Genomic DNA, 26,536 nt, shown 5'->3' with positions numbered 1-26,536 from the left:
TTAACTTATTTCATTTATATTTTTTTTTTCTTGCTTTTTTTTTTTACTTTCTAGGTATTACAGTGTATTAACTAATGAATGAAAATTGAACCATCTTGAGATTTGATCTCTCTTTGACAAAGATTACGCCCCCACCCTTTCCGATAAAATACATTTCTTGATAACGAAACACGGCTGCCGAAAAAAAAGTAGACAAAATTTAAAGTCGGATACATCAGCATACCGAATATTGCCTCAAATGTGTAGCAGTGCTGATCGAAGGTATTGTTTATATAACGCAAGTGCTTATGGTAAAAAATATATACAAATGCATCTACAAAGAATTATAATTTATTTACATGAAAATCAACAAACAAAATAACATCCTACATGTAAATGTAGAGATTCTAAAAATTCCACCGTCAACGTTTCTATGAAAATGAAAATCCTCTCAAAGTTAGCCGATTGTCATAACGGACCAAAAGACGCAGAAGTTGGATAGTGTTATCTACACACAAGGTCAATATAAAAAATATCGAGATTTAAATGTTCTATATTTTTGAGGATTTGTGATATATATACTATCATATTTACTCCGTAACAATGGTAACAATAATTATTTTCATAGAAAACAAATAAAAATAATGGCTTGATCGTAGTTTAATTGCATTGATCGTTGCTTGCCCTATATCCTTATTTGTCATCGTCCAAACATCATCACAGACACCCGCATGCAGTCGGTATCAGGTTCGGGATATTCTGATGGATTACTGTAGAATCGATCCTTATTAACATGGACTGCGCGGAAAATGATATTGGGGCACAACATGGCGTCATTTCCCGCCTTTCTTTGTCCGTTGCGACATTGGAGTATCGGTACTCTTGTACCATTTTGCTGTGATTACTGTGGGCGTCGATTTCGTCTGAAATAAACAAATATTGTTTCGTGTAATTAGAATATTAATTTGTAAAATACCTATGAATTTACAAAAATCAGAAAATTCTGCTACATATGTATTTTACAATTAGCCGAGACTTTAAAAGTGTCAGTAAAGAAATTCAACAGAGCTAACACCTACCATTACATGAGCCTTTGCAATAAGCATAGTTCAACTTTTTTGGAGCTATAATTCCAGTCCAACCGATTTCGTCAAAGTTGATCTCTAGAGGCGCCAAACAACACCCCTCATATCCCAGTGAACATGCCACAGGCGCAGACCGCTTTGAGCGCCGACTCCTGTGACTTTTTCTAGTTGTTATTGCCAGGAATGGCATGGAATCATATTTAGAACTAAATATTGTCTTGTGATTCTTCCTTTGACATCCTTTACACAGTATAGATATCCCATCGTTCCTAGCGGGTTTTTGTAGCCACCGTACAACTGTCTCTGTGACGTCAATTTTCAGCCAACCGTGCTTAATTTTGGTCTCGAACCTATTTATGATGTTGCGTGGACGAACCTTCCGTTCCGCTCTATTGGTTCTTCCGAGTTCCGATACAACAAAAGTCTGGACCACTGGATCTCGGTGGTAGAAGAGTTTATAGATCCACAGTTCGGCTTTTTGGACATCACTGGCTGGCACCTTTCCATTGACGTCAAAATAGTAGCAACCGGCCGACTTCCGGTAACTGCAGTTCTCCGTTTCTGAGGAAGAATAGCAAAATTCTTTAAAACTATTGGTTCATGAATATTTTTTCTACATATGTTAACAATATTTTAAGAGAAATTGAACGGGTTTTTTTTATGGTCTATCGCAATATTATATAAATAGTGCCTGTTTGGGAGGGTAACAGTTGAAATTGACACCCCGGGAAAACCATTGTCAACCGACGCGAAGCGGAAGTTGAAAATGGTTTTCGAGGGGTGTCAATTTCAACAGTTACCCTCCCAAACAGGCACTATTTATTTTATTATACTGGATGTCTTAATTTTAAAGAAAACTTTACTGCTTTTATATAGGAATAACGTGAATTCTACAACGAACCGTACGCGCATAAATTTTCGCGCATGTAACAATTTTTAATGTAACCCGTTGCTAAGTGCGTTGCTAACGCTGAGGGTAATAGAACGGATTATGAACTGCGTCTTAACCAATCAGTATTTAACATGAAAGAATAACAAATCTTATTGTCTAACTACGAGCGGGGCACGCTTTTTAACGCACGCGTAGCATGAGTGAAAACGTATTTTGGAAAGTTGTCTCAAGTGTGATATTAATTTTCTATCTTTCTACGCTGAATGTTTGCTTATTATACACTTTTCTTGTTAGATTCTTGTCAAGAATAAGCTGCTTGCTTAAAGTACCGATAAAACATCAAAACAAATTGTCAATTATAACGCTTTTGCTATATAGTGGAAAACAACAGTGATGCCAATTATGAGTACCCTCATTATAACCATGATATTAGAACGGAAAATAGAAGATTATTCTGATTAAACATTGCACATAAACAAGTGATTTGACGGAATCGGACAGAAGTATACAGTGAAGTGTAACATAAAGTTATAACACGGAACCGTATCTTGTTAAAACTGGTTAAATGCAACCTCGTGTGGTCAAAGGGTTACACATATAGGACAAATATTATAAAGTTTGCTTACGATCCTTGACTGAAACGTAAAATCAAATCACGATTTTAAATAAAATATTTCACTTGCAAAATACACTCAACGTATTTGGTAAATGAAAATTATTAAAAGGGAAATAGAAAATGGCGTTTACCGTCGTTTCCTATGACGTAGATTTGCAGCGCCTTGGCGTAAAAGTGATGCGGCTTGTATTTCTTTTGTCCTTGGTCATGCTGGGTCTGAAGGAAACCCCTCCCCAACTCCGCTAAGGGCAGGACCGACGCGTCACTCTTGGACACGGGCGCGGAGGAAAGACGCAATTTAGCCATTAGCTGCCTTTTTATATACTCGATGTGCATTCGTTCCTCTTCCTTTTGCTCTTCTTCCTCGTCCGCTGTATCATGATATTCTTTTGTATTCTCTGTTGTATTTTCTGTTGTATTCCTTCCCAGGGGAGTAACAGTGAGTGCAGCACTTGTACTTGATTGTTCTGTAGAGATATTACTCTCTTCGGTAAAGTTGTCTGCGTTTTTGATAAGGTCAATACTCCCATTAAATGTAGCATTTTGCTGTTTCAGCGTCTTCAGTTCATCCGTTGTTTCATTGCCGCGTTTTTCTGTTTCACTGCTATCAGTCCATAGTAGTTCTGACAAGAAAAACGAGCTGCAGGGTAAAACACAAAACAACGAGAAAATACCAAAAATCCACATTGTTTGTAGAACTTTCGTCCGTTAGCACATCTACAACAAAGGAACAGTTGATATCGGCATAAGGTAAAAATTTGCTATTTTCACAAAAGATGTGCGAAGAAACTGCTGGGGGTGTGGTGCAATACGCCAATCAGAACTCGTTCCTTATACCGGTATATACCCACGTGATGTTTTGGAGACCTTGCATCATAGCATTCGTAGAGTCCAAAGGTTGCTTGTTCCTGATGAGGCAATACGTTTGTCCATCAAAAAACAAATTCTCGATTGATTCATACCCTGTGTTACGTCTGGTTTCGTTTTTGTCTACCACCCAATTAATCAGTTTGCTCTCTGCATGTAATATAAGCGTTTACTTAATTAGTCCGTGGAAGGATTGCGATTAAACATTCGCTGTTTTTTTTTTAAGTCAGGTCAATATTAGAATTAATATTTTAATCTCCTTATTTTTGTCCCAATTATTTCCCAATGTACACAAAGCGTCTTCAAACATTTCATTAGAATGTGAGTGGAATTGGTGACACGCTTGAACATGAACAGGTTAAGCAATTATTTTTTAAGACGAACTGTTTTCATATGAATATTGTTAGAAGTAAACACAATAAGCAAGTTTTTAAACTTCTCAACTGTGAAACAGGGTTATTCAGTGTAAGAACACAAGTAAAGGAAAACGCCATACAAAACAATGTTTTGTGTCATAATTGGAAAAAAACCCTCTTTTTCATATAATAATGAAAGTAATGGTAATTACGCGAAACAGCATACATGTACAAAGGCATGCGATCTTATTTGCCTACTTCAGGAAAGAGCCCTTCAAGAACGCGTTCTTGTTAAAAGCGCTAGTAAACATTTCAAGCTTAAAGAGAAGTGCAATTTGGAAGTTCCAGAATATTAATTCACAAGTCGTAATGTAATAATAGAAGACTTTATTTATAAAGTTCTAGACGCTATTTATTTCTTTTGATAATTTCTTTTTGATCCAGATACTAAAAAGATATAAAAAAAATATTGTTTTTATTAATAAACGACATACTGCCGACCTTTGAAAGCCCGAAAGCCCTAGAGGCCTTCTTTTGGATTTTAGCGTGCATAGGGGTGAAGGTCCTTACAGAAACTGCTTGGTGCCATAGATACGCACGTGCAACGTTGCATGCATAAATTCTGATTCTAAAATAACAGAATCGCTGCACTTTATTAAATTTATATGCGGTTGCATTTCTAAGCATATCGAAGTTTTAATGAAAACTACGATTACGTTGGATTTAATTTAAAGAGACAAATTTAAAGAGAGATTTTTAATTTTCAATTAAGACAGCCTACATGCATAAAGAAATACTAGTATAAGAGATCGCTAGATGTAAGCTTGTTAAGACCTTTTACTGAGAACGACTATTTTTTTTTTCAAATTCCTTTCTTGTATATAACAGAACTAGATAAAAAAAGACTTCTTAATATAAACTACATGAATTGAACATTGTGATTTAATCAAGTTGTTTTTTGTCTTATTTTTATATTCATTAGATGATATACATCATAGGCGTCGGAACCGGGGGGGGGGGGGGGCTAGGGGGGGGCTTAGTCCCCCCACTTTTTTTGCAAAGATATACCTTACCATTAGAAACATAGCATGATAGAGGGTTCAGCCCCCCCCCCCCCCCCCCCCACTTTTTCTCGCAGGAAAGAATATTGTTCCGAAATTCACCTTAAAAGATTGAGAAGTTGGATTCAGAAGCATACTAGCCCCCCCCCCCCCCCCCCCGCGGATTAGGAATTTCATGATTTTGGGGGGGAAAAATTTAAGTAATCTTTTTTTTTATTTTGGAAGTGTAGGTATACCCCCCCCCCCCCCCCGGATTAGGATTTCCATGATTTTTGGAATTACTTTTTCCTCAATATTTCTGAGGATTAGCCCCCCCCCCCCCACTTTCAATTTGCTTCCGACGCCAGTGTACATCTATTCTCTGGGCAGCCCGTTTCAAACTCTCCTGCTATTCTTTCCGAAGCTTGAAGAAGCTTCATTTATGAGTACATGTACTACACAACTACATTTTCGAAGATTGGGCGTGTAACTTATCCGACCCGCCCCCTTTTTTCGTAATGCCACATGTATGTACAGTGGCGTCGGAAGCAAATTGAAAGGGGGGGGGGGGAGACTAATCCTCAGAAATCTTGACAAGCAAAAATTTTTTTTCAGAAATCTTGACAAGCAAAAATTTTTTTCCCCAAATCATAAAATTCGGGGTAGGGGTTGGGGGGACCATGAAGACCCAATGTTATATAAAATCGGAGCCGTTATAAGATTCCTTAATAAGAAAGTTGCAGCAGTAACAAGCTGGTGTCTCGCTTCGTGGAGGTGTTCATTATCCAGCTAATATCTAGCGCATGCGCAAATAAACGACGATCACAATTTTACATTACGACCGCCACGTAATTATCTGACGATAGATAATCAGAAAATTTCAAGGCGACTGCAAGACACATAATTTTCTCGAATTCCGTCGAAATAGATCTTGTCAAAAGTCAAGAGTTTTGTATAATGTTGTCATTTTGAAGGAGAACCAAGCATCTGTGGTCTGAACAGAATAATTTGTCTCGAATTATCATTTATAACATTTTATTTCTACTTTCCCATCATCAAGACCACAGGCACTTGTTTTTAAGAAAAAAATTTACCCTGTATTATTATACTATAGGGTAAATTTTTTTCTCAGAAACAAGTGCCTGTGATCTGAGAAAACAATTTAAAGTTCATTAAAAACTAACCATATCATTTTAGGGAGAAAGAACCCTAGAAGATTTTGTCGCAAAACATCGGTAATTGTACAATGGACTCAATTTTTATTTAACACTATTGAAATATAAAAAGAAAACACTTGAATGGGATTGACATGTAACGACTACATGATATTACAGTTAGCCTTTGATTTAACTATCATTATACAAGTATATTATAGGGGCGATTTTTATTTATTTATTTATTTATTTTTTCAAATCAAAGTTAATTTTTGTCAGGAATTGTTTAACTTTTGATTTTGCCCCTGACCTTAGAAATCGTAAGGATCGCAAAACTATTTCGCCAATTTTGCGGGTTCGTTTCATGTAGAATGCTGATTTACTTTTCAATAATTTTCAATGATGTTTGATTAACAAAATAGCATTCCGATTGATGATAATATAAGGCATACTGTAAATATACAACTTCCGAGTTCTCTCACACATATTTTTTTCAGTTTCAGGTCAGGCGACCTTTGTCGGGAAGTGTTGAATGCACTCTGCTGGTTCCTATTGTTGAAAGGCACGTAAATCTTCTTAGCTAGAAAGCATACTGCATTGTGTTAAAAGGGTGTCAGTCTGACCAACTATAACTGACCCTTTGAGATTGAACATTTGGTTCGACCCTTAATCCCCCGGAATGCGTGTCCGAGTGACGTCGGTCGTGTGAACTTTGAAAGGAACAAAAGATCTTTCTAGACAACTAACATGTAACGAATTTTGTAAAACGTAGCCCAGAGTATTTGTATGGAGAGCCAAAATTAGCCTAAACTCAAATAATTGGCAATCTTTTTAAAGCCACATGTTTTCATAAAAAGGTATAACAGTTATTCTGTATTTAAGTATGGGACATTATATACATTGTAAAAGATAAGTTTAAGGGTCAAGTGCCTGTGATTGGAATAAAAAAATATTGTGTGCATCAAATAAATTATCGTGTGCATTAATTCATGCAATGTTCTTTATAAAAATAATCACCATTTTGAAGTGTATGATTGAAATGTTGCGCATAAAATTTATTTGATGTGCGCATTACTTCATTAATATTTGAAGATATCTTTAATGCTTGTAACCTATCTGAAATTATTTTGTTAAGCCAAACAAAGAGATAAAATACAGATTTAGAGCTCAGTATGAATTCATTGCATATTTATGTGCATGTATTGTTCAAGTTGAAGTATTCAAGTGAAAAACTGCTTTTGTGTCTCAAATGCATTGTCAGCGAATCTTATATTAGCTATGATAAATAATGTTACATCGCCCATTGAAGTTTTTTTTTGTTCTTTTGGTGTTCTCTTTGTGTGGAAGTTTATTCTTGATCGATCGAAAAGTAAGCTACATTCAGAGCATGAACTCTACAGATTTGCAAATTGACCTCAGACATTTTAGTAGATGTAGTTGCCATGGTTACCTTCACATAAAAGATTAATTTAATATTCTCTTTATCTCAAAAGCTGGTTAACAAAAATGATAATATAACTTAAATAATTTCATGACTTTTTTAGGCATATTTGATGTAATGATTCTTAGATGGATGTAAATAATGCATTATAATTATTATATATTAAATATATCTTAAAAAGTTAGCTCTCTGATTAGCTAAAATTCAACATTCTAGTAAAAACTAAAGTTATATTCACCAGCACATGACCTACCAAAAGAATATACAATTGATCTACATTGGTCTAAAAACAGATCTGGAATTTCGAAAATTCTGAATAAACATGTAAAAAAATAATCTTTATGTAGTTCATTGCAATGGCGTCTTGTTTTACATTTTTGAGGTCAACAGGGCATGGATTGTTTCTAATAGACCAAAACTTAAGCTGCATTGAGAGCACAAAGTCCAAGAACTTCTTTGAGAAGTAATTATGGTAACCTTCATACAGTACCGATCAGACCCAACCTAACACCAGAGTAAACCCCAACTAAACCCAGGGTTTACTTTCTGGGTTTACTTTGGGTTTACTTTTTGAAAATTTGGGTCCACTCGGGGTTTACTTTGGGTTTACTCGAGAATTGCTTTTGGAGTCAACTATACGCACTGAAGTGTGAAGCAGACCTGTATTTTATCTTATCATCCTACTGCCTGTGATTCCTGCCCCTTGTATATTCCGAATACACATGTAGCGTCTGTTTTCAGGGTATACTTCTGATCGGGGTTTACTCTCTGTGTCCACTCTGGGTTTACTTGGGGTTTACTCTGGGTCCACTCTAGTAAACCCAGAGTTAACCCAGAAAGTAAACCCAGGGTTTAGTTGGGGCATACTTTCTGTTAGGTTGGGTCTGGTCGGTACTTTATATATGGAAGACATAAGTCTTCCTCTTGTTAAATGTGCCGATCAATAATAAAAATTTTATTATAATTTATATACTTTTATTCACTTGTATGAATAATTAATGATTCATAAATAAATGTAAAGAAAAAACAGTAAAAGGTTTTCTTTGGTGGTACATATGGATGTTGAAAGTAGTGATCATTTCATTAAAATCTTTTACATAATCTGCTTATGCAGATTATACCCCCAGTAAACTTGCAATGCTCACTCTCTTCCGACCCGAATGATCACCAAAGCAAGCATTTTACTGTATCAATAAATAATGCGAAAAAAAAAACATTGTAAGATTCATGGAATCTTTGAAAAACCATAAAATCAGAAAAAATGGCAATAAAGACAGTTAAGTAACACTGAATCCGTATCATTTAATGAACACGCCTCTTCATACTGAAACTAACTTACACTCACTATAAAACCACAGCCCCAGCCTCACATCTCGGCGTGGGGAGAGCAGGAAGTTCGTACCAGCGGTTGAGGATGGGATCAAAGCACTCCATGCTGTTGATGGTCTCGTTACAGCTGAACATGTCCAGTCTGACAAAGAACTGGCGGCCGCCCATCACGTACAGCAGGCCGTTCACACTAACGGAGCATGGCGCGGTCCGCTTCTGGTTCATGTCCGGCATGGTCTCCCAAACATTCTGATAACAAAGACAGAGGAAAATTACAGTGTGATTAACAATCAATGGAGAATAAAACTTGTAAGCTTTAAATAAAAGTCTGTAAGTACTTTCGGAACTTTGATTCCCCCTAAAAAGAAATGGTAACTGGAAAAAGTAAATTTACATAAAATTTCCATTTCTAAACTCCTCCCTTCATTATACTGCTAATTCAGGAGAAATCTGTAAGATCAAGAAAACCTAATACATCTCTAACACAAGTTGTTTAGTGACCATACTGTGACAGACTAACAACCGCTTACATTTGCTCTATGAACAGTAAGCTCGGTTAAATTTCAAAGATCTTGGTACATATAAGACATACAGTCAAACCTTATTACATGTATATTGAATTAAATGGGACTTGGTAAAAACTTTGAGATATCAAGGGTAAAATACTTAAAATATAAGTGGTTGGGACTTCTAAATCACTTCGATATATCCACTGTATTCGAGATACCGATGTTCAACTGTACTTAGTAGATATTTTAATAATAGTTGGAAATGAACTGTGCTGATTTCTTACTTCTTCTGGAGAAAATCTTTTTACTGAGGCCAGGTCTCCATCCCTTGTGTTAAATCCCCCCATCACATAGATATAGCCATTTAAAGTGGCTACACTGGCATTGGCTCGTGGGGTATTCATTGGAGCTAGAACTTCCCATTCCTTTGTGACTGGGTTAAAACTTTCTACAATTGTCAGTTCTGACCCAAATCCATAGTCCTTATCCATTCCACCAATAATGTAGATTAAACCTACAATAATAGAATTATTAGTACAATACTTTTGATACCTATTGAATACCACAACTAATACCGTGTACTGCTTATTTTAAAAAAATTATGCATATGGAGTAGACCAATCTACTGGATAATTCTCGACACATTTTGGGGCAAAGCAAAAGCAACACAATTTGCATTTCTGACAGTACTGAAACACCAGAAATCTTAGTATCAATCCTTACCATCTAGCTCTGTTACAGCCGTTTCAAACCTAAGGGTAGGCATCTTACACACTGTCACCCATTCATTAGTTGAAGGGTCAAACTTTTCTACTGTGTCCCCCAGCTCCATTCCGACCCAACCTCCAAAGGCATAAAGACAGTCCCCCAGGGAGGTCAAGCCATGGCCACACCTGGGCTGAGTGAGGGGTGGGGCGGTGGACCACTGCCTGCTAATGGGGTCATACCGCTCCACTAAGTCGTATATAAGAGACTCGTTCTCTCCACCCACAACATAAATCTGTCCATTGACAACTGACGTTCCCATGTGGTTCCTGGGATACTGTAAGCTTGGAACCGTCTCCCACTCATGAGAAAATGTATCAAACTTTTCCACTGTTTCCAGGGTGTGAATATCACTCCATCTTCCACCCTTTGCGTGGAAATACCCTCCTATGACATAGATATTTTTTCTCGCGGACTTCCTAGGTTGCACTAGATGGGGTTTGACAAGTCTTAGGTTGAGTTTGTTGCACAACTTCCTATCACTGATTAAGTCCTGTGAGAACTTCTTCACGGCTATCTTTATACTGAGGTTTCCACATATCTCCAGACATTCCTCAAGCTCTGTCTCCGATATGATAGGAAACCTGATGTGGTTAAGAACGTTGAACACCGATAACTTCCTGTTTTGTGGGTCATGCAGCAGCCATCTTAGTGCAGCCTGGAGAACTTCTTTTTCCGAGGATACACATAACTGTTCACTTTGTAGAAGTTCTACGACAAGATTTTCTGTTAATTCCAGATATTCTTCCTCCTGAGATGTGGATACAAAGTGTTTGTGGATAAATGTCTCTGCTTTACTTTTTAGTTCTGAGCAGGAATGTATGTCAGCAAATTGGAAAATACCTAGAGAACACAAACAAGAAAAATAATCCATGTGGGTTGCTGTTAAATCTAAACAGAAATTTGAGAATCAAATTGCTGTTAAAAATATGGAGAAAAATAAATACCAAGTACTGTGAACATATCATATTAATAATGCATGATCATACTTGGTGGAAATTCATTTACCAAAACAAAAAATTTATGTTTGTTTTGTGAAAGAAAATAAACATTATTAATAAAGCTGTTTAATAGAATATGAAAAGGAAAAAATACATGCCAACACAATTATGGCTGTCTAAATGTTTCTGTAAGAATGTTGTACATTCAGTTACTACACAGGTGATTCCAAACATGTCTGCTGCCGCTAAAACATCCTGACAATTGTCCCAGGTGATGTCAATCTCACCTACAAATAGGAAACATCAAAATTAGAGCAGATATCAAGGAGGAATCCAAATCTGATATACATGTAATCATCAATATCAAGTATGTAACCCTTTAGTTTACTCCAAATCATAGCACAGACAGGTTGATTATACGTTATAAATGGATAGACAAAGTGTCGTAAATTTAACTATAGGCCCATGGTTCACATCACTCACCTGAGCAACATATACCAACAAGCCAATAGTAATGTATTTGCTAATTATTTCAAAAACATGTCCAAATTCATAAAAATACATTTTTCATCATTCATCAAATTTTACAATGAATAATTTAGAATTTTTAAAAACTATTACTGTATACAGGGTTTTTTTTTGCATTGTGTTATTTTCTCCCTTCTCCACTTGCAAGCAGTTTTGCCCTGTCTTGAATTCACCAAGACACAGTTGTGTTTTAAGAGAGATAATTTGAGACATTGGAATTCGCTCAGTCTTAAATTTGCCTGCTGACAATAAGAGCGAAAGGGAGGAAAATAAAACGTGGGAGAATATTTCACAAAAATTTACACTGTACAAAAATCACTGTTTACAGTAATTGAGCATTTCTGCACCTTGTATTACCTACATATTATAGTGTTCACATATACAGTACACACCTGTATAAATGAAGGTTAACAGGGACTGGAATGTAGAGGGGGCCACATCGTGAAGTGTTATACACCTGTTTTCTATGTCATACATAGCGCTGGCAAACATCGCTCTGAAATACTGTCCTCCTGCAGCCAGAACCACTTGGTGAGCTTGAAACGTTTCCGTGGAAACTTGGATACTGATGTCACAGAATAACTGGCTGTCTAGAAGATGCTTCAAATTTTCCATAAACTGAGGTGTATAGCTTAAAGATACATCATATTGTTTTATGTAATTATATATATATATTGCAAAAAAAAAAAAGAAGAAGATAACATAGCCTGCAAAGAAGTATGATATTTTAAATGTAAAGAATTACCTCTTTGATATAAAATGCTCATCATTTGCAGTCGCCATCTCTACAAAATTTTGTTCTCAAGGCACCAACTGAAAAAATATAATTATTGACAATGTTTACGGTCTTGAAGTTACTTGAGGTTAGGACGTTCATCTGAAAAAAGATCTACATGTAAACCCGCTTAGTATTGTCAGACTCATACATGCAAAAATGGGACACCCCCCCCCCCCCCCCCCATCCATGTGTTGCACTTCGTACTGATGGAAATCTACATACTCCCAGTACTGATGCATTTTCTTTTAACGAGAGGTGGCCTGGTACAGTTGCCAAGCCAGTCCACTTCTCACAGTCTCAAAAGAGCATAACAGCTAAATAAATATCGGTGGCGGTTGTTGATGTTCGAGCTAAGGCAAACAGATATCGATTGAATTTCTTTATAATGTATAGTACAAAAAAAAAAATTATACAACCTCTCATGCAAGACTTTACCACAACTAACGAACACGGTAATACTCTATCAACTAGTAAAATTTATGTACCTGTGTGTCTGTGATATCTAACGATGTCGGAGGTATAATGTAAAATACCGAAAAGTGCCGAAGTAATTTTCCGTGATCTTCTGTGCGTTTGAAACAAATCAGCTGGTCAATCTGAAAGTGAAAGTACGTTCTAATAAACGGTAACGATATGCAATTTTGGCGACGTTTGTTGCAAATTAGCAAACAGCAGGGCAGATTGTCATTGAGACAATATTCATCAGAAAACTGGGATGTCATTAGTAACACTGAAGTTAAAAGGTTTGCACGGGACTGCATGACGAGTGTTGGAACCAGACCGCAACACGCGGACAGCTTGGCAGAAGTTCTGGTGCAAGCAGACTACCGTGGTCACTACAGTCATGGACTTAACAGGCTAGGTTATGAAATAGATTTATTTGCTAGAGGTTACTGTGTTAGATCCATATCTTCTTCAATTCACATAAAGAGTGACCTCGTATAGTTTATGATAAACTTTTAAATTATATGAGTAATTTCATCAACCTGACATTTTAAAAATACCATTCAGAACTTATAATAATTGTCAGTCATATATCAAGAGCAACAGTTTAGTATGAAGAATTCAGAACGTAACTACTAATCTATTCAATGAAAAAAAAATGATACTGACGACTTGAAATGAGACATTTATACTACAAGTATCTGCATACTGCATATGTTTTCATCTTGTTGTTAAATCATGTTGTTATATATATAGATATGTATGTGAAAGATATCGAATCTGGGGTAACTGTCTCAGACAAAGAACCAGTCATCCTGAAGGAGTCTCCGGCCACAGCCTTTGTCGACGGTCAGAATGTACTGGGTCCAGTGGTGGGCGACTTTTGTATGGACCTAGCCATCGACAAGGCCAAGCGGTCAGGAGTGGGCTGGGTGGTGGCTAAGGGTGAGTCTACTTTTTATTACAGGTATATCATATTAGACTTGAATCCTCATATCAAATTGTCTCTTTGTAACCTTTTCCCCTTGTATTCTTTGTGTACTGAGGTAGTTAAGAAAATGTCATTATTAGAATGACATTTGTTTGGGATATCTACATGTATGTGTATAGCAGTCTTATTATATCAAGTACCAAAATTTGACTTAAAGATTACTGGTACATGTACTTGCACATTTGTATAAACCATCCTCTATAACCATCATTCAATTTTTCAATGTATTTATTCAAACTGTCCCTATTACATTGGTTTTTGTTACACATGCACATTCATTTTCTGCTCTATCTTTAGGTTCCAATCATTACGGAATCGCAGGACATTATGCAATCAGAGCTAGTGAGGAGGGACTTCTGGTATATATAACACACATTTCACGTCAGTGTACACACATACTTAGTTAATGAGCAATTAATTACCTGGTATATGTTTAGAATAGAGATTAAGTTAATTTTGCATTAACTTTGATATATATGATTATTTAACAATTTGAAGGGGATGTCCTTCACCAATACATCTCCATTAGTCGATCCAACTCGAGCAAAAAAGGTAATTTTTTTAGTTTGAAAAATTTGAGGAAAGGGAATATTTATTGAAAGAGATTTTTTTATTGATTTTTTTGTAAAACATTACGTTTTCATTCTTGTACCCTCTGCTCCAGCTATGGGTTTACAATATATTCTGCTTGAGGAGCAGTGTGGATTGTAAACCCTTGGCTTGTGAATATAATTTTGTGCATGCATAACACACAGCCAATTCTTGGGACCAATCCAATCAGTTTGGCAGCCCCTGGTCTCCGTGGCGACAGCTTTGTCTTAGATATGGCAACATCAACAGCTGCTCTAGGCAAGGTATGTTATTTTTGACAACCTTTTGTGCAGATATTTTTAAATCAGTTATTGTGCTAGCTGTCTAGCTTAAGAGTGGATATAGTTAAAGAGAAAAGGAAATAAAGATGCATGAAATAAAGAAATGTATAAACAGACTCAACTGTCAAGAAGTATTGGTATCACCATTAAGGGTATATAAGATGTACATTGTGTATCTAAAGTGTTATTGTATTCACAGATAGAGATTCATGAGAGAAAACAAATTCCAATACCTAACAGCTGGGGAGTGGATGCCCATGGAAAGGTACAGTGTAGCTAATTGACCTGTATAATATAACCTCTGTAGACAATTTCACATAAAACTACATGTACCTGTAACTTAAGTTGACCTAAACAGAGTTAACCCCCTTTAATGCTTTTGATCTCCTTGCCATTAGTTAAAGGTATTCTGATTGTGGTAATAGTTAATTTGTGTTCTTCAGATGACAAATAATCCAACAGATGTGTTAAATGGAGGAGGCCAAATGCCCCTTGGGGGAGCTGAAGAGACAAGTATGTAAATTTAGATTCTGATGGTTGAAGTCTTGTTGGTGTAGTACATATGTACTAATTGTACTTAACAACCATTATCATATGAATAGCTCATATTGTATACTTGTATACATTGTCTATGTAGGTGGATATAAAGGCTCAGGGCTGGGATTTCTGGTGGAAATATTTTGTGGAATTTTGAGTGGATCTGCCTATGGACCAAACATCAGAAGATGGAAGAATACGACCACAGTTGCAAATTTAGTATGTACAAATCTGTTATCTGCTGATGTATGTGGAGGCCTCTCTTATTAATTTGTGAATTTCTTCATATCTGTAGCTTGAGAAGTAAAAATAGGATAAGGAGATCCATGATTGATTTAAAAAATCTTACTGCAATCCATTTGTTATCTGCAGAAATCATCATAGAAAGCCACTTTAACTAGTTTTCTATTAATTGTACATGCAGTCTCGTAACCTGCAATATCATGTAATACCATACTTTATACATATAATATTGGCGTTGGAAGGTAACATTGTGATTGTCTTGTGTGCAGGGCCAGTGCTTTATTGCTGTAGATCCTGACTCATTCATGCCTGGGTTTGAGGAGAGGATGTCTGATCTCATGGGGATATGTCGCAATCAGGAGCCAGTAAGTGACCTCTATTCAATGAGAAGGTCCATTAATATTTGCCCCAATTTTACAAATATTAAAAATACTATTACATCATAGTAATGTTAGTAGATAACCTTATACAGAAATGTCCGACAATAATCTAGCCATCAGTCATTATAGCACAATACATGTACGGTACATTATGTTGACTGACGTTTTTCATATTAATTGTTCGACCATAATTAATCACCTAATTGTCAACGGACTTTTCCGTTTTTCCCCCGATTACGACAAAGAGCACATGGCGAGTGTGACCGGTCAGCAGAGGATGCTCACTCCTAGGCACCTGATCCTTCCTCTATCTTTCTAGAGGTCCGTGTTGCTCTGCTTTGAATTTTTATTTCGTTTTATGGATTTTGGAGATGGTTGACAGTTTGTTATTGTCATTTTTCATGCAGATGATTCAGAAACACTTGTTTTCTTCATAAAACACCATCTATGCCCTCTTTTGAGTTAACAATATGAGCATTTCACAATCTGATTCTTTATTACATTGATAGCATTCATTCCAACAATGTAAGAATAAGTTACATGTAGTGAGGTGCACTCATTTAACTGATGGAGACTGTTCCTGTACATATAAATATTTTTTCTTCAAAGGTGGAGAAAGATAAGGAAGTGTTGGTGGCTGGGGACCCAGAGAGGATCCACATGAAGATGTGTGACGAGAGAGGAGGGATTCCCTATCACCCTAACCAGATTCAGTACGCAGTAAGTCTCCAGGGGATCGCTGTTACTCTAAATGTATTTCCATTGATCTTTCTTTAAAATCATAATAAGAATAATGCAAAAGGTGATTTATGTATATGTCTATCAAACTGATAGTAAGAAGTCATGAAACCTGCTTTTTTTGCCTCATTTGTCCCATGACTACAAGAAGACACTTATATCTACTTGTATTCTCAAAAGTCTTCTTTTTTGTTGCATTTCAGATTGATCTCTCAAATAAACTGAATGTTGTATCCATGAAAATACGGACTCAGAAATAATGTGCTTTAATTCTAAAGAAGCCTCCTTATAATCAGTTTTTGGATATTGTTAATATATTTTGATAAAATTTTTACATACTTGACTATGTTGACTGATTTTATTGTAATTGCTTTTACATAAATGAATATTATATATGAGAAAATATGTACAGATACATGTACATGTAGTTGAGAAGAATATTTTTGTGCCATGTATAATAAAGGACAAGATATTGTCCTATATATTTGCTATTAAACATCAGTTAAAACATGTATTTATAAATATAATGTTAATGATTACTATTAAACCACTTTATATCTATTCACATTGGTATTTTTATTCTCAATAATACTTCGATATGTGCCATACACTTGTTGATCACAGTTTGTACTATTTTACTTTAAATGGTAGATTAACTGCTAGAGAACCCATGGAAATTGAGACTCCTTGGTATTGAAAAAATAGATTTGCAAGTTATCATCGAACTTTTAATTGCAAATCATTTGGAATTCACACTCTGATTCCTGATACTTTTAAAAAATGTTGATCAAACAAAATTTAGTGTTACCTTTAACCAAACAAAATTTAGTGTTACCTTTAACCAACGTAACTTGTCAAGGTTCACTTGATTTAGTATAGTTAGCTCATTGTCTTCTTAAATCCAAGGTTGAAAAAATTCTTAGCTCAACTTAATTGCTAATTCAACTGTAGTAATAGAAGTTATCAGTTAAGCTGGAACATTTTTTTTGTAAATAGTTTTTAAAAAAACTATATATAAACTATTTTCTCCAAGAAGTACATGTATTACAATGTGAAAAGCACAAGACTCAGGGTGGTGTAAAGATTGGATATTTCTATTAACTGTGCGTGCGTCATCTTGATGTCAAGTTTTCAACGTTACAGTGTGCCGTGGCGACAAAATATGCTGTTTTTAAAATCGGGTAACAAAACATTTTTTTTTTCAAAAGGAATGAAACTTTGTATATCAAAAAAATTAGTACATGTATTGTTGCATAAATTAATCTGCTAAGAATGACTTTAATGAAAAATGTATGTTAGACAGCGGCATTGTCTTCGTATTTTTTGGTTGACCCTCGTAAGCACTGAACAGATAAAATTTATTCACTTCTTAATTACCCCCCTTCATAAATTTATGAACTTAGTGAATGATGGAGAATGCTTTAATCTTAGTGAACAGACTCAGTACTAGTCAGTAGAAATTAATTATGTAAGAGTGAACATCACATTCTCATACAATCAGAAAACAAGAACTTAAGAGTCCAAAGTTTACAGTTTATTGTGTACAATTCAGTCTGTACATCTATCCTTCTCTTCAACTGATTTAAGCTATAAAGTATTAAAACAAGAAAATCACTTAAGTTTTTGTCTTATTGATAGTTTGTTGCAAACTGATACTTAACCGTTAATGAAAGTTGTACAATATAATATACAAAAAATCTTTACTTTAATATCCTAAATGTATATTCATATAATACAATGCATAAAAAAGAAGAAAAGCATAACCACATACACAGCTCCAATAAGGAAAAAATATGTCACAGACAACGCAAAATTTCAATGCAAGTCCATTTACACCTCATTCAAATTTGCCTTTAACAAAATGTCTCATTTAAGAGAAAAAAGGCCTCTTTTATATGCCAATGAAGACTGATCATCAACAGTTAATCACTCATGTCCATATCAACACTCTGGAGGTTTGTATCATCTGCAGGGCGGGGAGGGCCAGATGGACGGTCGTCATCATCACCACTGCTGAGGTCCTCCTCAATCTGCTTCTCCTCCTCATCGTAATTGCGAACCACTTTGGTTTCTTTTGAGGATTTCTCCTCGCGGTCCCTGTCTCTGTGCTTCTTCTTTTTCTCATCCTTGTCACGACTCCTGTCTCGGCGTTTTTCTTTCTTGGACCTGAAACAGATAACAGAAAATACTGTTGATGAACTGAAGATTTTCCTAAACTCACTAAATTTTCATTTAAATATAAACCAGTAATCTGTATCATCAATTAACCTTATATGGATATTATCTCTGTGATAACAATGTTCTCCATCTTCGAGGTATCATTACCTGTGTTTTGATGGACTCCTGGATTTGGAGCGCTTTCTGGATCTGCTACGACTGTGTCGGGATCGCTTGCTTGCTTTTCGTCTGAAAAACAAAAATAATAATGGTTGGTTTTATTCTGCGTATAAGTACTGTAGATTCCTAATTATACACAAGGAATTAATACCCGCATAAAATCACAAGAAGTACATCTTGGGGATTTTGTTCGACAAAATGATTTTATATTTTTGTGATTTGTTGCAAAATGTTGAATCACAGCATTAAGTAATCGCGTAAAATAAGGAATTTAGAGTACCAGTATATTCTGTAACCGCTAGTCTTGATGTATTCCAGTATTCATGATCATATTTTAATTGAAGGCAGATTTCTAAATAATCCAATATTTACAAATTTGCAATTAGTCATTTAACCTAGAGACAGTTTTCATGTATGAATCAATATTAAAGTATTACACGATAAAATCTAAGGAAATATAAGTTTGAGAATGATAACTTCAAATTAAAACATGATAGTTCCAGTGTCTTACTGATTGTATTGAATTGAAACAATGTGATCTATTTACCCTCTGCTTCGGCTGCGTGACTTTCTACTACTCCGACCAATCCTCCTACTAGGGCTCCTGGAGTGCCTCTTCGGTGTACGTGATCTACGTTTGGGGGTTCGAGAGCGCCGCTTTGGACTCTTTGACCGTCGTTTCGGGCTCCTGGTAGAACGCCGTGCAGGGCTCCTCCTGGGAGTTTCCAACTGACGTTTGGGACTCGGAGACGGTTTTCGCCTTGGGCTCTCCGACTTCTTGGGGCTTCTTGACCTGCTCCTTGCTTCACTTGGTGACCTGCAAAATCAAAGTCAATATTTCAGTACTAGGTACATCCTTCAACATTACATTTTACCAGAAGATAGCAAAAAAAAAGAGCATGCAATCATTGGTCTGTAATTATACAAACTGTTATATGTGTGTAAATATCTATATGATGTATATAAATATATGATATCACATGTATCAAATTGTTCCACAAAATTAAAAGCATACTCAGGGTTAAAGTATAGCATGCACTAAATCTGCATGATCAATACATAACAACTTTGCCATTTTTCTGTTCCATTGGTTGTTTCAAAGTTTTGTAATTCATAAGATGATCATGTATATCACAGTTTGAAATCTTCACTTTGATTGAAGAGATAATTACTAACTAGGTTTGTTACCGTCTATGGAATAGTGTTGCATTGATTAAGTCCATAGAAGGCAAGAAAAGCTAAGTCTTTTATGTACATGTAATTTATCAACATATTTTTTATTAACATATTTTCATATATCAATAATAAACCTAATAAGTGTTTTATTTTTTTGAGGACCAAAACTTTTTGTATTTCAATAAACTGAAGAAAGTTAAGCTACAATTTGTTATTTTTACTATTTGCTGAGTCAATGTCGACTATAGAAATAGAAACAGTAATCATGTGACCCTTTTAATCCAAAGGTGAGACGTTTAAGTCCAAGGCAAAACAAGAAAAATTTGCAGAGCTTCTTGACATAAAAAATTATTCTTATGAATAAATGAAACAAAAAATTACATAATGAACTCATCCCCCTCCCCCTTAAAGCAAAGTGCCACAGTCAGGTGTGAAGCTCGTTACCTTTTCTCTGGTTTAACAGAATCTCCAACAGCATCAGTGACACTATTCAAATAGAAAATCAAACTTACTGACCAAAATGTGACAGGTGTCTGGTGATGCTACATGTACAAGTAATGGGGGCAGGTTTTAATTGCTCAACCAGAAATCACTCTTGATTATGCACATCTCAATTCACACTTACACACACCATTAATTGTGAAAATGTTAGTCAGGGTACATAGAACTCAAAGTACATGTAAGACTCAAGCTAAATTTATATAATGACAAGTTCACCGTGAGGTGATCTAATTATCTTGGTCCAGTAAGACTAAGTACGTGTGTATAGATTGTAAACATCAATAAAATCAATAAATTACACATGCATTGGAGCTCATTTTTCAGTAAAGATAGTGGATTGATATATAATATGTATATATATTTCTAGAAAATGCTGCAAAACACTGAAAAAAAATCTAAATACATGTACTGGTTAGAACATTCCTTGAAAGAAAATAGCATACATGATCAAGTTTCAGATATGAAGGGCTTGCTGTAGTTTGAAAATAAAAACAAATATCTCTAGACTAAAAAAATTTGAGATATTAAAAATGTAATGAATAGTTGCAGGAATTTTCAGGTATTGTGACAATTCTAAGCACCAGTTACATATATATACACTGGCATATGTGTTTAGCAATACATATTTTGGTATAGTTTATTTCTAATTACAGCAAGGTTACATCGGAGAATGTTCCGTTACATGATATGTGCTGAATAATGTTTTCATTGATGTAATTTTTACAATACATGTACATTAAAATTCTAATGCATTGAGAAACAGTCAAACATTTCATATGAAAACTAGCAGAGATTGATTGAACCAGGTGATAGAGAATGTGTAGATAGGAGAGGACACAGCAAGCAGAGACTTCTACAGAGCAGCTTCAGAACATAAGGTTGTAAGATCTAGCATTTCCAATTTACCTTTCTGCTAATGATTTCTCACAGATGGAGGGTGGACTAATAAACAAAAAACAGCCAGTTAGAGCATTGGCCCACGACATAAGAATCCTGTACATTGACTAAAGCTCTAAAACAACCACTCTTCTCATTGCCTGATTTGTAACCTACTTAGTAAATACAGCGTTGTTTTTCATATGAAGCTTTCAGAAAATACCATTCTAATCTTTTTTATTATAGTTTTCTTCTTCACTTATTTTTTTTTTTATGGTTATGTTTTATTTCATATTTTTAAGATAGGAAAAAAGAGTTACTTAAAAATACTTTTTCAAGCTGGAAAAACTTGATTTGTTATTGTAAAATTACATTTGTAGATAGACATTAAAATCTGTGGACAAAGAAGAAACTGAGCCCTTGTCCTCATTACACTGCTTTTTGTTTCGGCTCAGTCAACTTATGAACAAAATATTCACTCAGAATTTCCATGATTCAGAGAAACTTATCAAGCCTAATTTGTGCAAGGCAGAAACACAGGACAGAAAATAAACTACCCACTACCCTGTAAGAATAGTCTACTCCTGCAGATACGGTATTTCTTTGAAAAGATAACTCTCATCCATGTACATGTAATATTTATGTGATAACTGCTACATATTATCTAAACATTCCTGCCTCACATTCCACACCCATTGAAAAAACAACACACCTGGATTCAGAGCCGTTTCTCTCCGGTTCGTCCACATTCACGCTGGAATCTTCTCTCTCCAGTCGGGGTGGTGAGAGTGACTTGGAGCGCGACTTCTTACGAGTCTCGGGCGAACGACGCTTCACTGGAGATTTGCTTCTTTTTCTACTTCTGCAATAAATAGTATACAGTGTGAGAATATTGGTAAATATGTATTACAAGACACTGCAAAGATTATTACATGTTAACAATAGAAGTGAAACGTTCGAACAATCCTGATTTTTTGGTAAACATTTAATGTTGTCTCTATAAATTTAAGATATATTAAATCTACAACCACTAATGAATACAGTGATTCCATAATAATAACTGCTTCAGGAAGTACAGAATTGTAATACAAGTCCATTTAATCAAAACCTATGAAGTTGTTTAAAAACATGACAGGATGTTTACATTATAGTTTCCACATTGAAACTTGTCCACATTATCGAGTATTACCGGTATTTTCCACTTTACCTTGATCTTGATCGACGGCTGTAAGCTCTTGGAGGGGTCCTGGACCTTCTCCTGAAATCAAACAGAGAAATCAGTAGGCATTAAACTAACCTGTATATGAAGTGTCTTAAACAAAAATGATGCCACAGTGGAGTCCGAGATAATCTAGCTAATGAAATCCTCATTCGTGTAATATGCATCATAGTCTTTTGTATGCCTCTCATGCACAACATATTCAATTATCAATTTGTACACATTTTATGAAAAAGTTTTGTTTAAGACTGCAGATGAGTAGCTGGCCCAATAACAATAGGTCATTCCTATTCAATTGAATTTTATTTTAACGTATGCATGCATGCCAGATTATGATGCACATTTCAAAGGCATATATTTTTTCCTTATGAAATACAACACAAAAATCCTTTTCCAACAAATATCCCTTGGCAAAACAATTCTACCAATACAAAAGGAAGTGATAAATCATAGAGAGCAAAAACCGGCGAGTCCCACTATTTTTCAAAAGTACATCAAAACCACCATACACTGTTCTTTCACGAGGGACGATAATTCATAAATTCTATCAACCAGGTTCATAAAAGTATGGCATACAACTTTGGTCAATGTGGCACATGGAATTTACTTGATGGATATAGAAAGGATATTTGTTGTTGATATCTCCCCTAATATTACCTGATGGGAAAGATGGTTTGGCCCTTCAGCGGCCCCCTTCAAGTGGAAACAAAGCCAACATTAGATCATTTATGATCATGTATTCCCAATTTGTGAGAGGTGCTTAAGGGAAATCAAATCTTTTCTTTCAAAAGTGTCAGCATTTTTCTTTTTTAACAAATCTTATGTTACATTACAAATTGAAGCTGTATTTAGTTTAATGTCAAAATAATGCCACTGCCTGAAAAAGCAGATGGGAAATACAATTGTTTGTGTAAGTAAACAGCAAAAAGTTGCTTTTTGTGATAGCAGTTTACCTTTTTGGAAAGCCATCTGCCCCTTTCTTTGGGCTTCTGATTTGAAATATAAATGAAATACAGCATGAAAAAGTGTAATATATGTAGTTTACAGTGTATATGAAGTAGCCTGTCAAAATTTGTACACTCAGTCACAAACTTATAAATGATCAAAAAATAAAATTCTACATTTTTTTCTAATAATAATGATAATAAAAAAATAACTACAATGCATAATGGTATATTGGTACATGTACCCTAGTAAATTTCCCAAAAAATGAACTAAGCAAATAATGATTTAAAAGTGGGAATATACTGACAGAGTGTACTGTACATGTACAGTCTTATAACTAATGTAACTACCGGTAGCTAATGAACATAATCAATAAATGCATCTTAAACCTACTGACTCTAACATTAAAATAGACAATACAAATTGCAACAAAATTGTATGAATCCCAAAATGTCATGTTTTTGTTTGATAATTTAAGTTGTAGTAAACTCAAGCATGATAAATGGTATATGGCAGAAAAAGAAGCATTGATCAATACCATCTAGTGTAATCTGACCCATTATTGGCAAATGATCATGTATGGGCCATGTTTTACCTTTTAGGAAAGCCGTTTGGCCTATCTTTCGGGCTTCTGATTTGAAATATAAGATGAAAAACCAAATAACATCAACATTTTTGTTAATAAGAGTTTTCGCACTTCATATTATTTTAATTTTCAAATTATGCAAGAATAAAACCTATTTTGGCATGGTCATTGCCCCAAAATAATGGACATATATATATAGTCAATTTCTATCTCACGTTTTTCAAATCTATGAGTTCATTTTATATTCAATGTCTCAAAAATAAATTTTTCTAATCTCCTTCATTCCAGAAGTATATTTTAAAATGAAATATTAATAAATAGTCAACACTACAACACAAAATCATAATATTTCATCCCTCTCAAACTTTTTTAAAAAAATTTAAGAAAAAAGTTACAAAGTGATTTTAATACAATTTTTAAAAGCATAAAGTGTTGGGGGCTATTCTTAAGCTGACAACGTCTATTGCTTTGATGTTTCATGCTATAATTACCTCATAACAGACAAGTTCTTCTTCACTTCTTTCTGATCACTTTATTGTAAACAAAGAGACAGTATTTCAAATCATTTTTCACTACACAGACATATAATATGGTACCCTCCTCTTAATTTGTTAATCTTCTTTTTTCCTTCAAGCATAAAGTTACCATATCATTTCTGTTGACTTCTCAAATTTTAAATTTTTGGCTTCAGTTAAATGAACTGTTGTTCACTGTCTCAGTTTCTTTAAACAATTCCTTATTCAGTCCCTCCATGAAACATTTAGATACATGTATATGTGTGTACTAATAATACATAAATTGGTTGGATAACAGTTTGAAGTGTAAAAAGCAATACAAGATACACAAAACATCACTCGATAAAGCCTTACCTGGATCTAGATCTGGATCTACGACTACGGCCTCTGGATTTCGAGCGAGACCGTTTCCTGGATCGGGATCGTTTACGTGATCTGAAAAAAGAAAAGAGAACCAGAACCTTCAACATGTTTCATTAAATACTGACGAGACATATTTTTCTTAAATTGTTTAAATTATATTGTCTCACAGTAACTTTCATATCTTATATTGAAAGAAATTTAATTAATAAATAGTTTCTCAGGCCCTGCTGTGTCGTTTAATATTCTGTGGCAATTATTAATTATCTACTGCTATTGAGAAAAGAGGTAACACTTCACTATTCAATTAATCAACAACAAAATAATTATGAAACTGAAAACTTTTCTTTCTGCTGTTAATTTTTAAAATCTACCTTGATCTCTTTTTCCTTGACCGTGAGACAGATCTCTTTCTTGATCGTGACCTTTTCCTAGACCTTGACCTTTTCCTAGATCGAGACCGTCGTGACCTTGACCGTTTTCTAGATCTTGATCGTTTCCTTGATCGACTTCTTTTCCTTGACCTTGAGCGAGATCTTTTTCGATATCTCGAGCGAGATCTAGAACGACTTCTGTCACCTGATCATTAATATAAAAGAAAAAACATAAGTATTTGTGAATTAGTAATAATAATGTAACAGGGCTCACACTGGCTCAAGATTTTGTGTCGCAACCTTTCGCGTGATAAATCACTTTTTCTATCATAGTGTTTATCACCATACTAGAATACTAGCTTTAGATCTTACATGTACATGTATATTATAGCATACCCCAAACTACCATTTTATTATTAAATTATTATAAATATTTATAGAATTATGTAATTAATTATGGATCTATATGGTTGTGAATATTGACATCTTGTGACAAGTATAAAGCTTTTTTAGAAAATTAGTACATTTATTATATTAAGATTTTATCTTTTAATTTGTTTTCCTATGATTAAATTTATTTTTGAAAAATAGAGCAAGAGAAGAGGTCAAATTTGCTGTATTGTAATATTATTCAATCCCAAAACATGATTGTTAATGCATCTACTTGGCTTGTTGATTGGCGTATGAACATCATATCTAAGTAGATATATGTAGTTTGTGTTAATTTCGGGAACAGAGGAAATTCTGGCTGAAGGTATTAAATGTAAAGATTGTGATTTATAGTCAAGATTATCATTCCAAATCATACTTCTTTTGTTTCAAATAATTAGTAATTGAACTGTGACATTTTAGCTAAATTCAAATGAAAAATTCCAAGTTTGCTACATAATTCTATTTATAGACTAGGCCTACCCTTACGATGTCAGAATTTTAAGTGTAAGCACCTTTTCAAAAAAACTTACATAACAATTCAAATTAGGTAATTTTGATCAACCATATATCATATCTTAAACCAGTTACACTTTTTCAAAATATATATTTCATTTTATGCATTTTGTTGTTGTCCGTATCCATATTCTTTGTGAAATGACGATCACATTGTAAGCTCAGTTGATGAAAGCATTAGATATGTCGGTGGTTAATTACAAATCCATTTAGCTGT

General features: G+C 34.8%; 4 protein-coding genes across 14 annotated transcripts in view; 1 reads left to right on the top strand and 3 right to left on the bottom strand.

Moving 5' to 3' along the window:
• Window positions 1–314: 314 nt before the first annotated feature.
• LOC128166294 (growth/differentiation factor 8-like) lies at window positions 315–3,662 on the bottom strand. The gene is made up of 3 exons (XM_052831379.1): window positions 2,704–3,662; window positions 1,059–1,625; window positions 315–902 (listed from the first exon to the last, which is right to left on the bottom strand). Exons 1-3 carry the CDS (start codon window positions 3,257–3,259, stop codon window positions 697–699), a joined length of 1,329 nt encoding a protein of 442 aa, XP_052687339.1. The 5' UTR covers window positions 3,260–3,662; the 3' UTR covers window positions 315–696.
• A 4,727-nt stretch (window positions 3,663–8,389) lies between these two features.
• On the bottom strand, window positions 8,390–12,818 carry LOC128165466 (actin-binding protein IPP-like). Of its 4 annotated transcripts, none has more exons than XM_052830052.1 (7): window positions 12,766–12,818; window positions 12,248–12,315; window positions 11,895–12,133; window positions 11,133–11,261; window positions 9,992–10,876; window positions 9,553–9,782; window positions 8,390–9,008 (listed from the first exon to the last, which is right to left on the bottom strand). In XM_052830052.1, the coding sequence occupies exons 2-7, from the start codon at window positions 12,283–12,285 to the stop codon at window positions 8,775–8,777; spliced, it is 1,755 nt and encodes a 584-aa protein (XP_052686012.1). In that variant the 5' UTR covers window positions 12,286–12,315; window positions 12,766–12,818; the 3' UTR covers window positions 8,390–8,774. The 4 variants fall into 4 exon arrangements, with proteins under 4 accessions (XP_052686012.1, XP_052686014.1, XP_052686013.1 ...); XM_052830054.1 differs by having other exon boundaries at window positions 12,248–12,318; window positions 12,771–12,814; XM_052830053.1 differs by lacking the exon at window positions 12,766–12,818 and adding an exon at window positions 12,697–12,764.
• A 38-nt stretch (window positions 12,819–12,856) lies between these two features.
• On the top strand, window positions 12,857–18,170 carry LOC128165467 (uncharacterized oxidoreductase YjmC-like). Its single transcript, XM_052830057.1, has 11 exons — window positions 12,857–13,142; window positions 13,481–13,669; window positions 14,013–14,074; window positions 14,214–14,267; window positions 14,471–14,569; window positions 14,787–14,852; window positions 15,031–15,100; window positions 15,225–15,343; window positions 15,637–15,732; window positions 16,357–16,467; window positions 16,689–18,170. The coding sequence occupies exons 1-11, from the start codon at window positions 12,914–12,916 to the stop codon at window positions 16,743–16,745; spliced, it is 1,152 nt and encodes a 383-aa protein (XP_052686017.1). The 5' UTR covers window positions 12,857–12,913; the 3' UTR covers window positions 16,746–18,170.
• Window positions 18,005–26,536, bottom strand: part of LOC128165465 (splicing regulatory glutamine/lysine-rich protein 1-like) — a 15,587-nt gene continuing 7,055 nt past the window's right edge. The window contains exons 7-19 of one of the 8 annotated variants that reach the window (XM_052830042.1): window positions 25,375–25,579; window positions 24,995–25,075; window positions 24,617–24,655; window positions 24,135–24,170; window positions 23,548–23,583; window positions 23,252–23,287; window positions 22,583–22,633; window positions 22,088–22,237; window positions 21,406–21,441; window positions 20,443–20,484; window positions 19,370–19,639; window positions 18,811–18,891; window positions 18,005–18,651 (exon numbers count right to left, since the gene is read on the bottom strand). In XM_052830042.1, the coding sequence (XP_052686002.1) occupies window positions 18,408–18,651; window positions 18,811–18,891; window positions 19,370–19,639; window positions 20,443–20,484; window positions 21,406–21,441; window positions 22,088–22,237; window positions 22,583–22,633; window positions 23,252–23,287; window positions 23,548–23,583; window positions 24,135–24,170; window positions 24,617–24,655; window positions 24,995–25,075; window positions 25,375–25,579 (1,307 nt within the window). In that variant the 3' untranslated portion in view covers window positions 18,005–18,407. The remainder of the gene's footprint in view (window positions 18,652–18,810; window positions 18,892–19,369; window positions 19,640–20,442; window positions 20,485–21,405; window positions 21,442–22,087; window positions 22,238–22,582; window positions 22,634–23,251; window positions 23,288–23,547; window positions 23,584–24,134; window positions 24,171–24,616; window positions 24,656–24,994; window positions 25,076–25,374; window positions 25,580–26,536) is intronic. The other 7 variants (XM_052830046.1, XM_052830043.1, XM_052830044.1 and 4 more) reach the window with 7 other exon arrangements.

Source organism: Crassostrea angulata, chromosome 10, assembly GCF_025612915.1.
Source record: "Crassostrea angulata isolate pt1a10 chromosome 10, ASM2561291v2, whole genome shotgun sequence".
In the NCBI taxonomy this organism is placed as follows: Eukaryota; Metazoa; Mollusca; class Bivalvia; order Ostreida; family Ostreidae; genus Magallana; species Magallana angulata.
The sequence above is the reverse complement of the archived record's forward strand: the minus strand, read 5'-3'. Positions and strand labels throughout refer to the sequence as shown.

Bases quoted from the DNA above. Each gene is read 5' to 3' on its own strand.
- LOC128165467 (XM_052830057.1), top strand. From the start codon at position 12,914: ATGCAATTTTGGCGACGTTTGTTGCAAATTAGCAAACAGCAGGGCAGA. The intron at 14,075-14,213 runs GTATATATAACA...AACAATTTGAAG, and splicing joins CTAGTGAGGAGGGACTTCTG to GGGATGTCCTTCACCAATAC. The intron at 16,468-16,688 runs GTAAGTCTCCAG...GTTGCATTTCAG, and splicing joins CTAACCAGATTCAGTACGCA to ATTGATCTCTCAAATAAACT.
- LOC128166294 (XM_052831379.1), bottom strand. From the start codon at position 3,259: ATGTGGATTTTTGGTATTTTCTCGTTGTTTTGTGTTTTACCCTGCAGC. The intron at 1,626-2,703 runs GTAAACGCCATT...ATTCTTCCTCAG, and splicing joins CTACGTCATAGGAAACGACG to AAACGGAGAACTGCAGTTAC. The intron at 903-1,058 runs GTAGGTGTTAGC...TGTTTATTTCAG, and splicing joins TTGCAAAGGCTCATGTAATG to ACGAAATCGACGCCCACAGT.
- LOC128165466 (XM_052830052.1), bottom strand. From the start codon at position 12,285: ATGGCGACTGCAAATGATGAGCATTTTATATCAAAGAG. The intron at 9,783-9,991 runs GTAAGGATTGAT...CTATTATTGTAG, and splicing joins GGCTGTAACAGAGCTAGATG to GTTTAATCTACATTATTGGT. The intron at 9,009-9,552 runs GTAAGAAATCAG...CTTTGTTATCAG, and splicing joins AAAGATTTTCTCCAGAAGAA to AATGTTTGGGAGACCATGCC.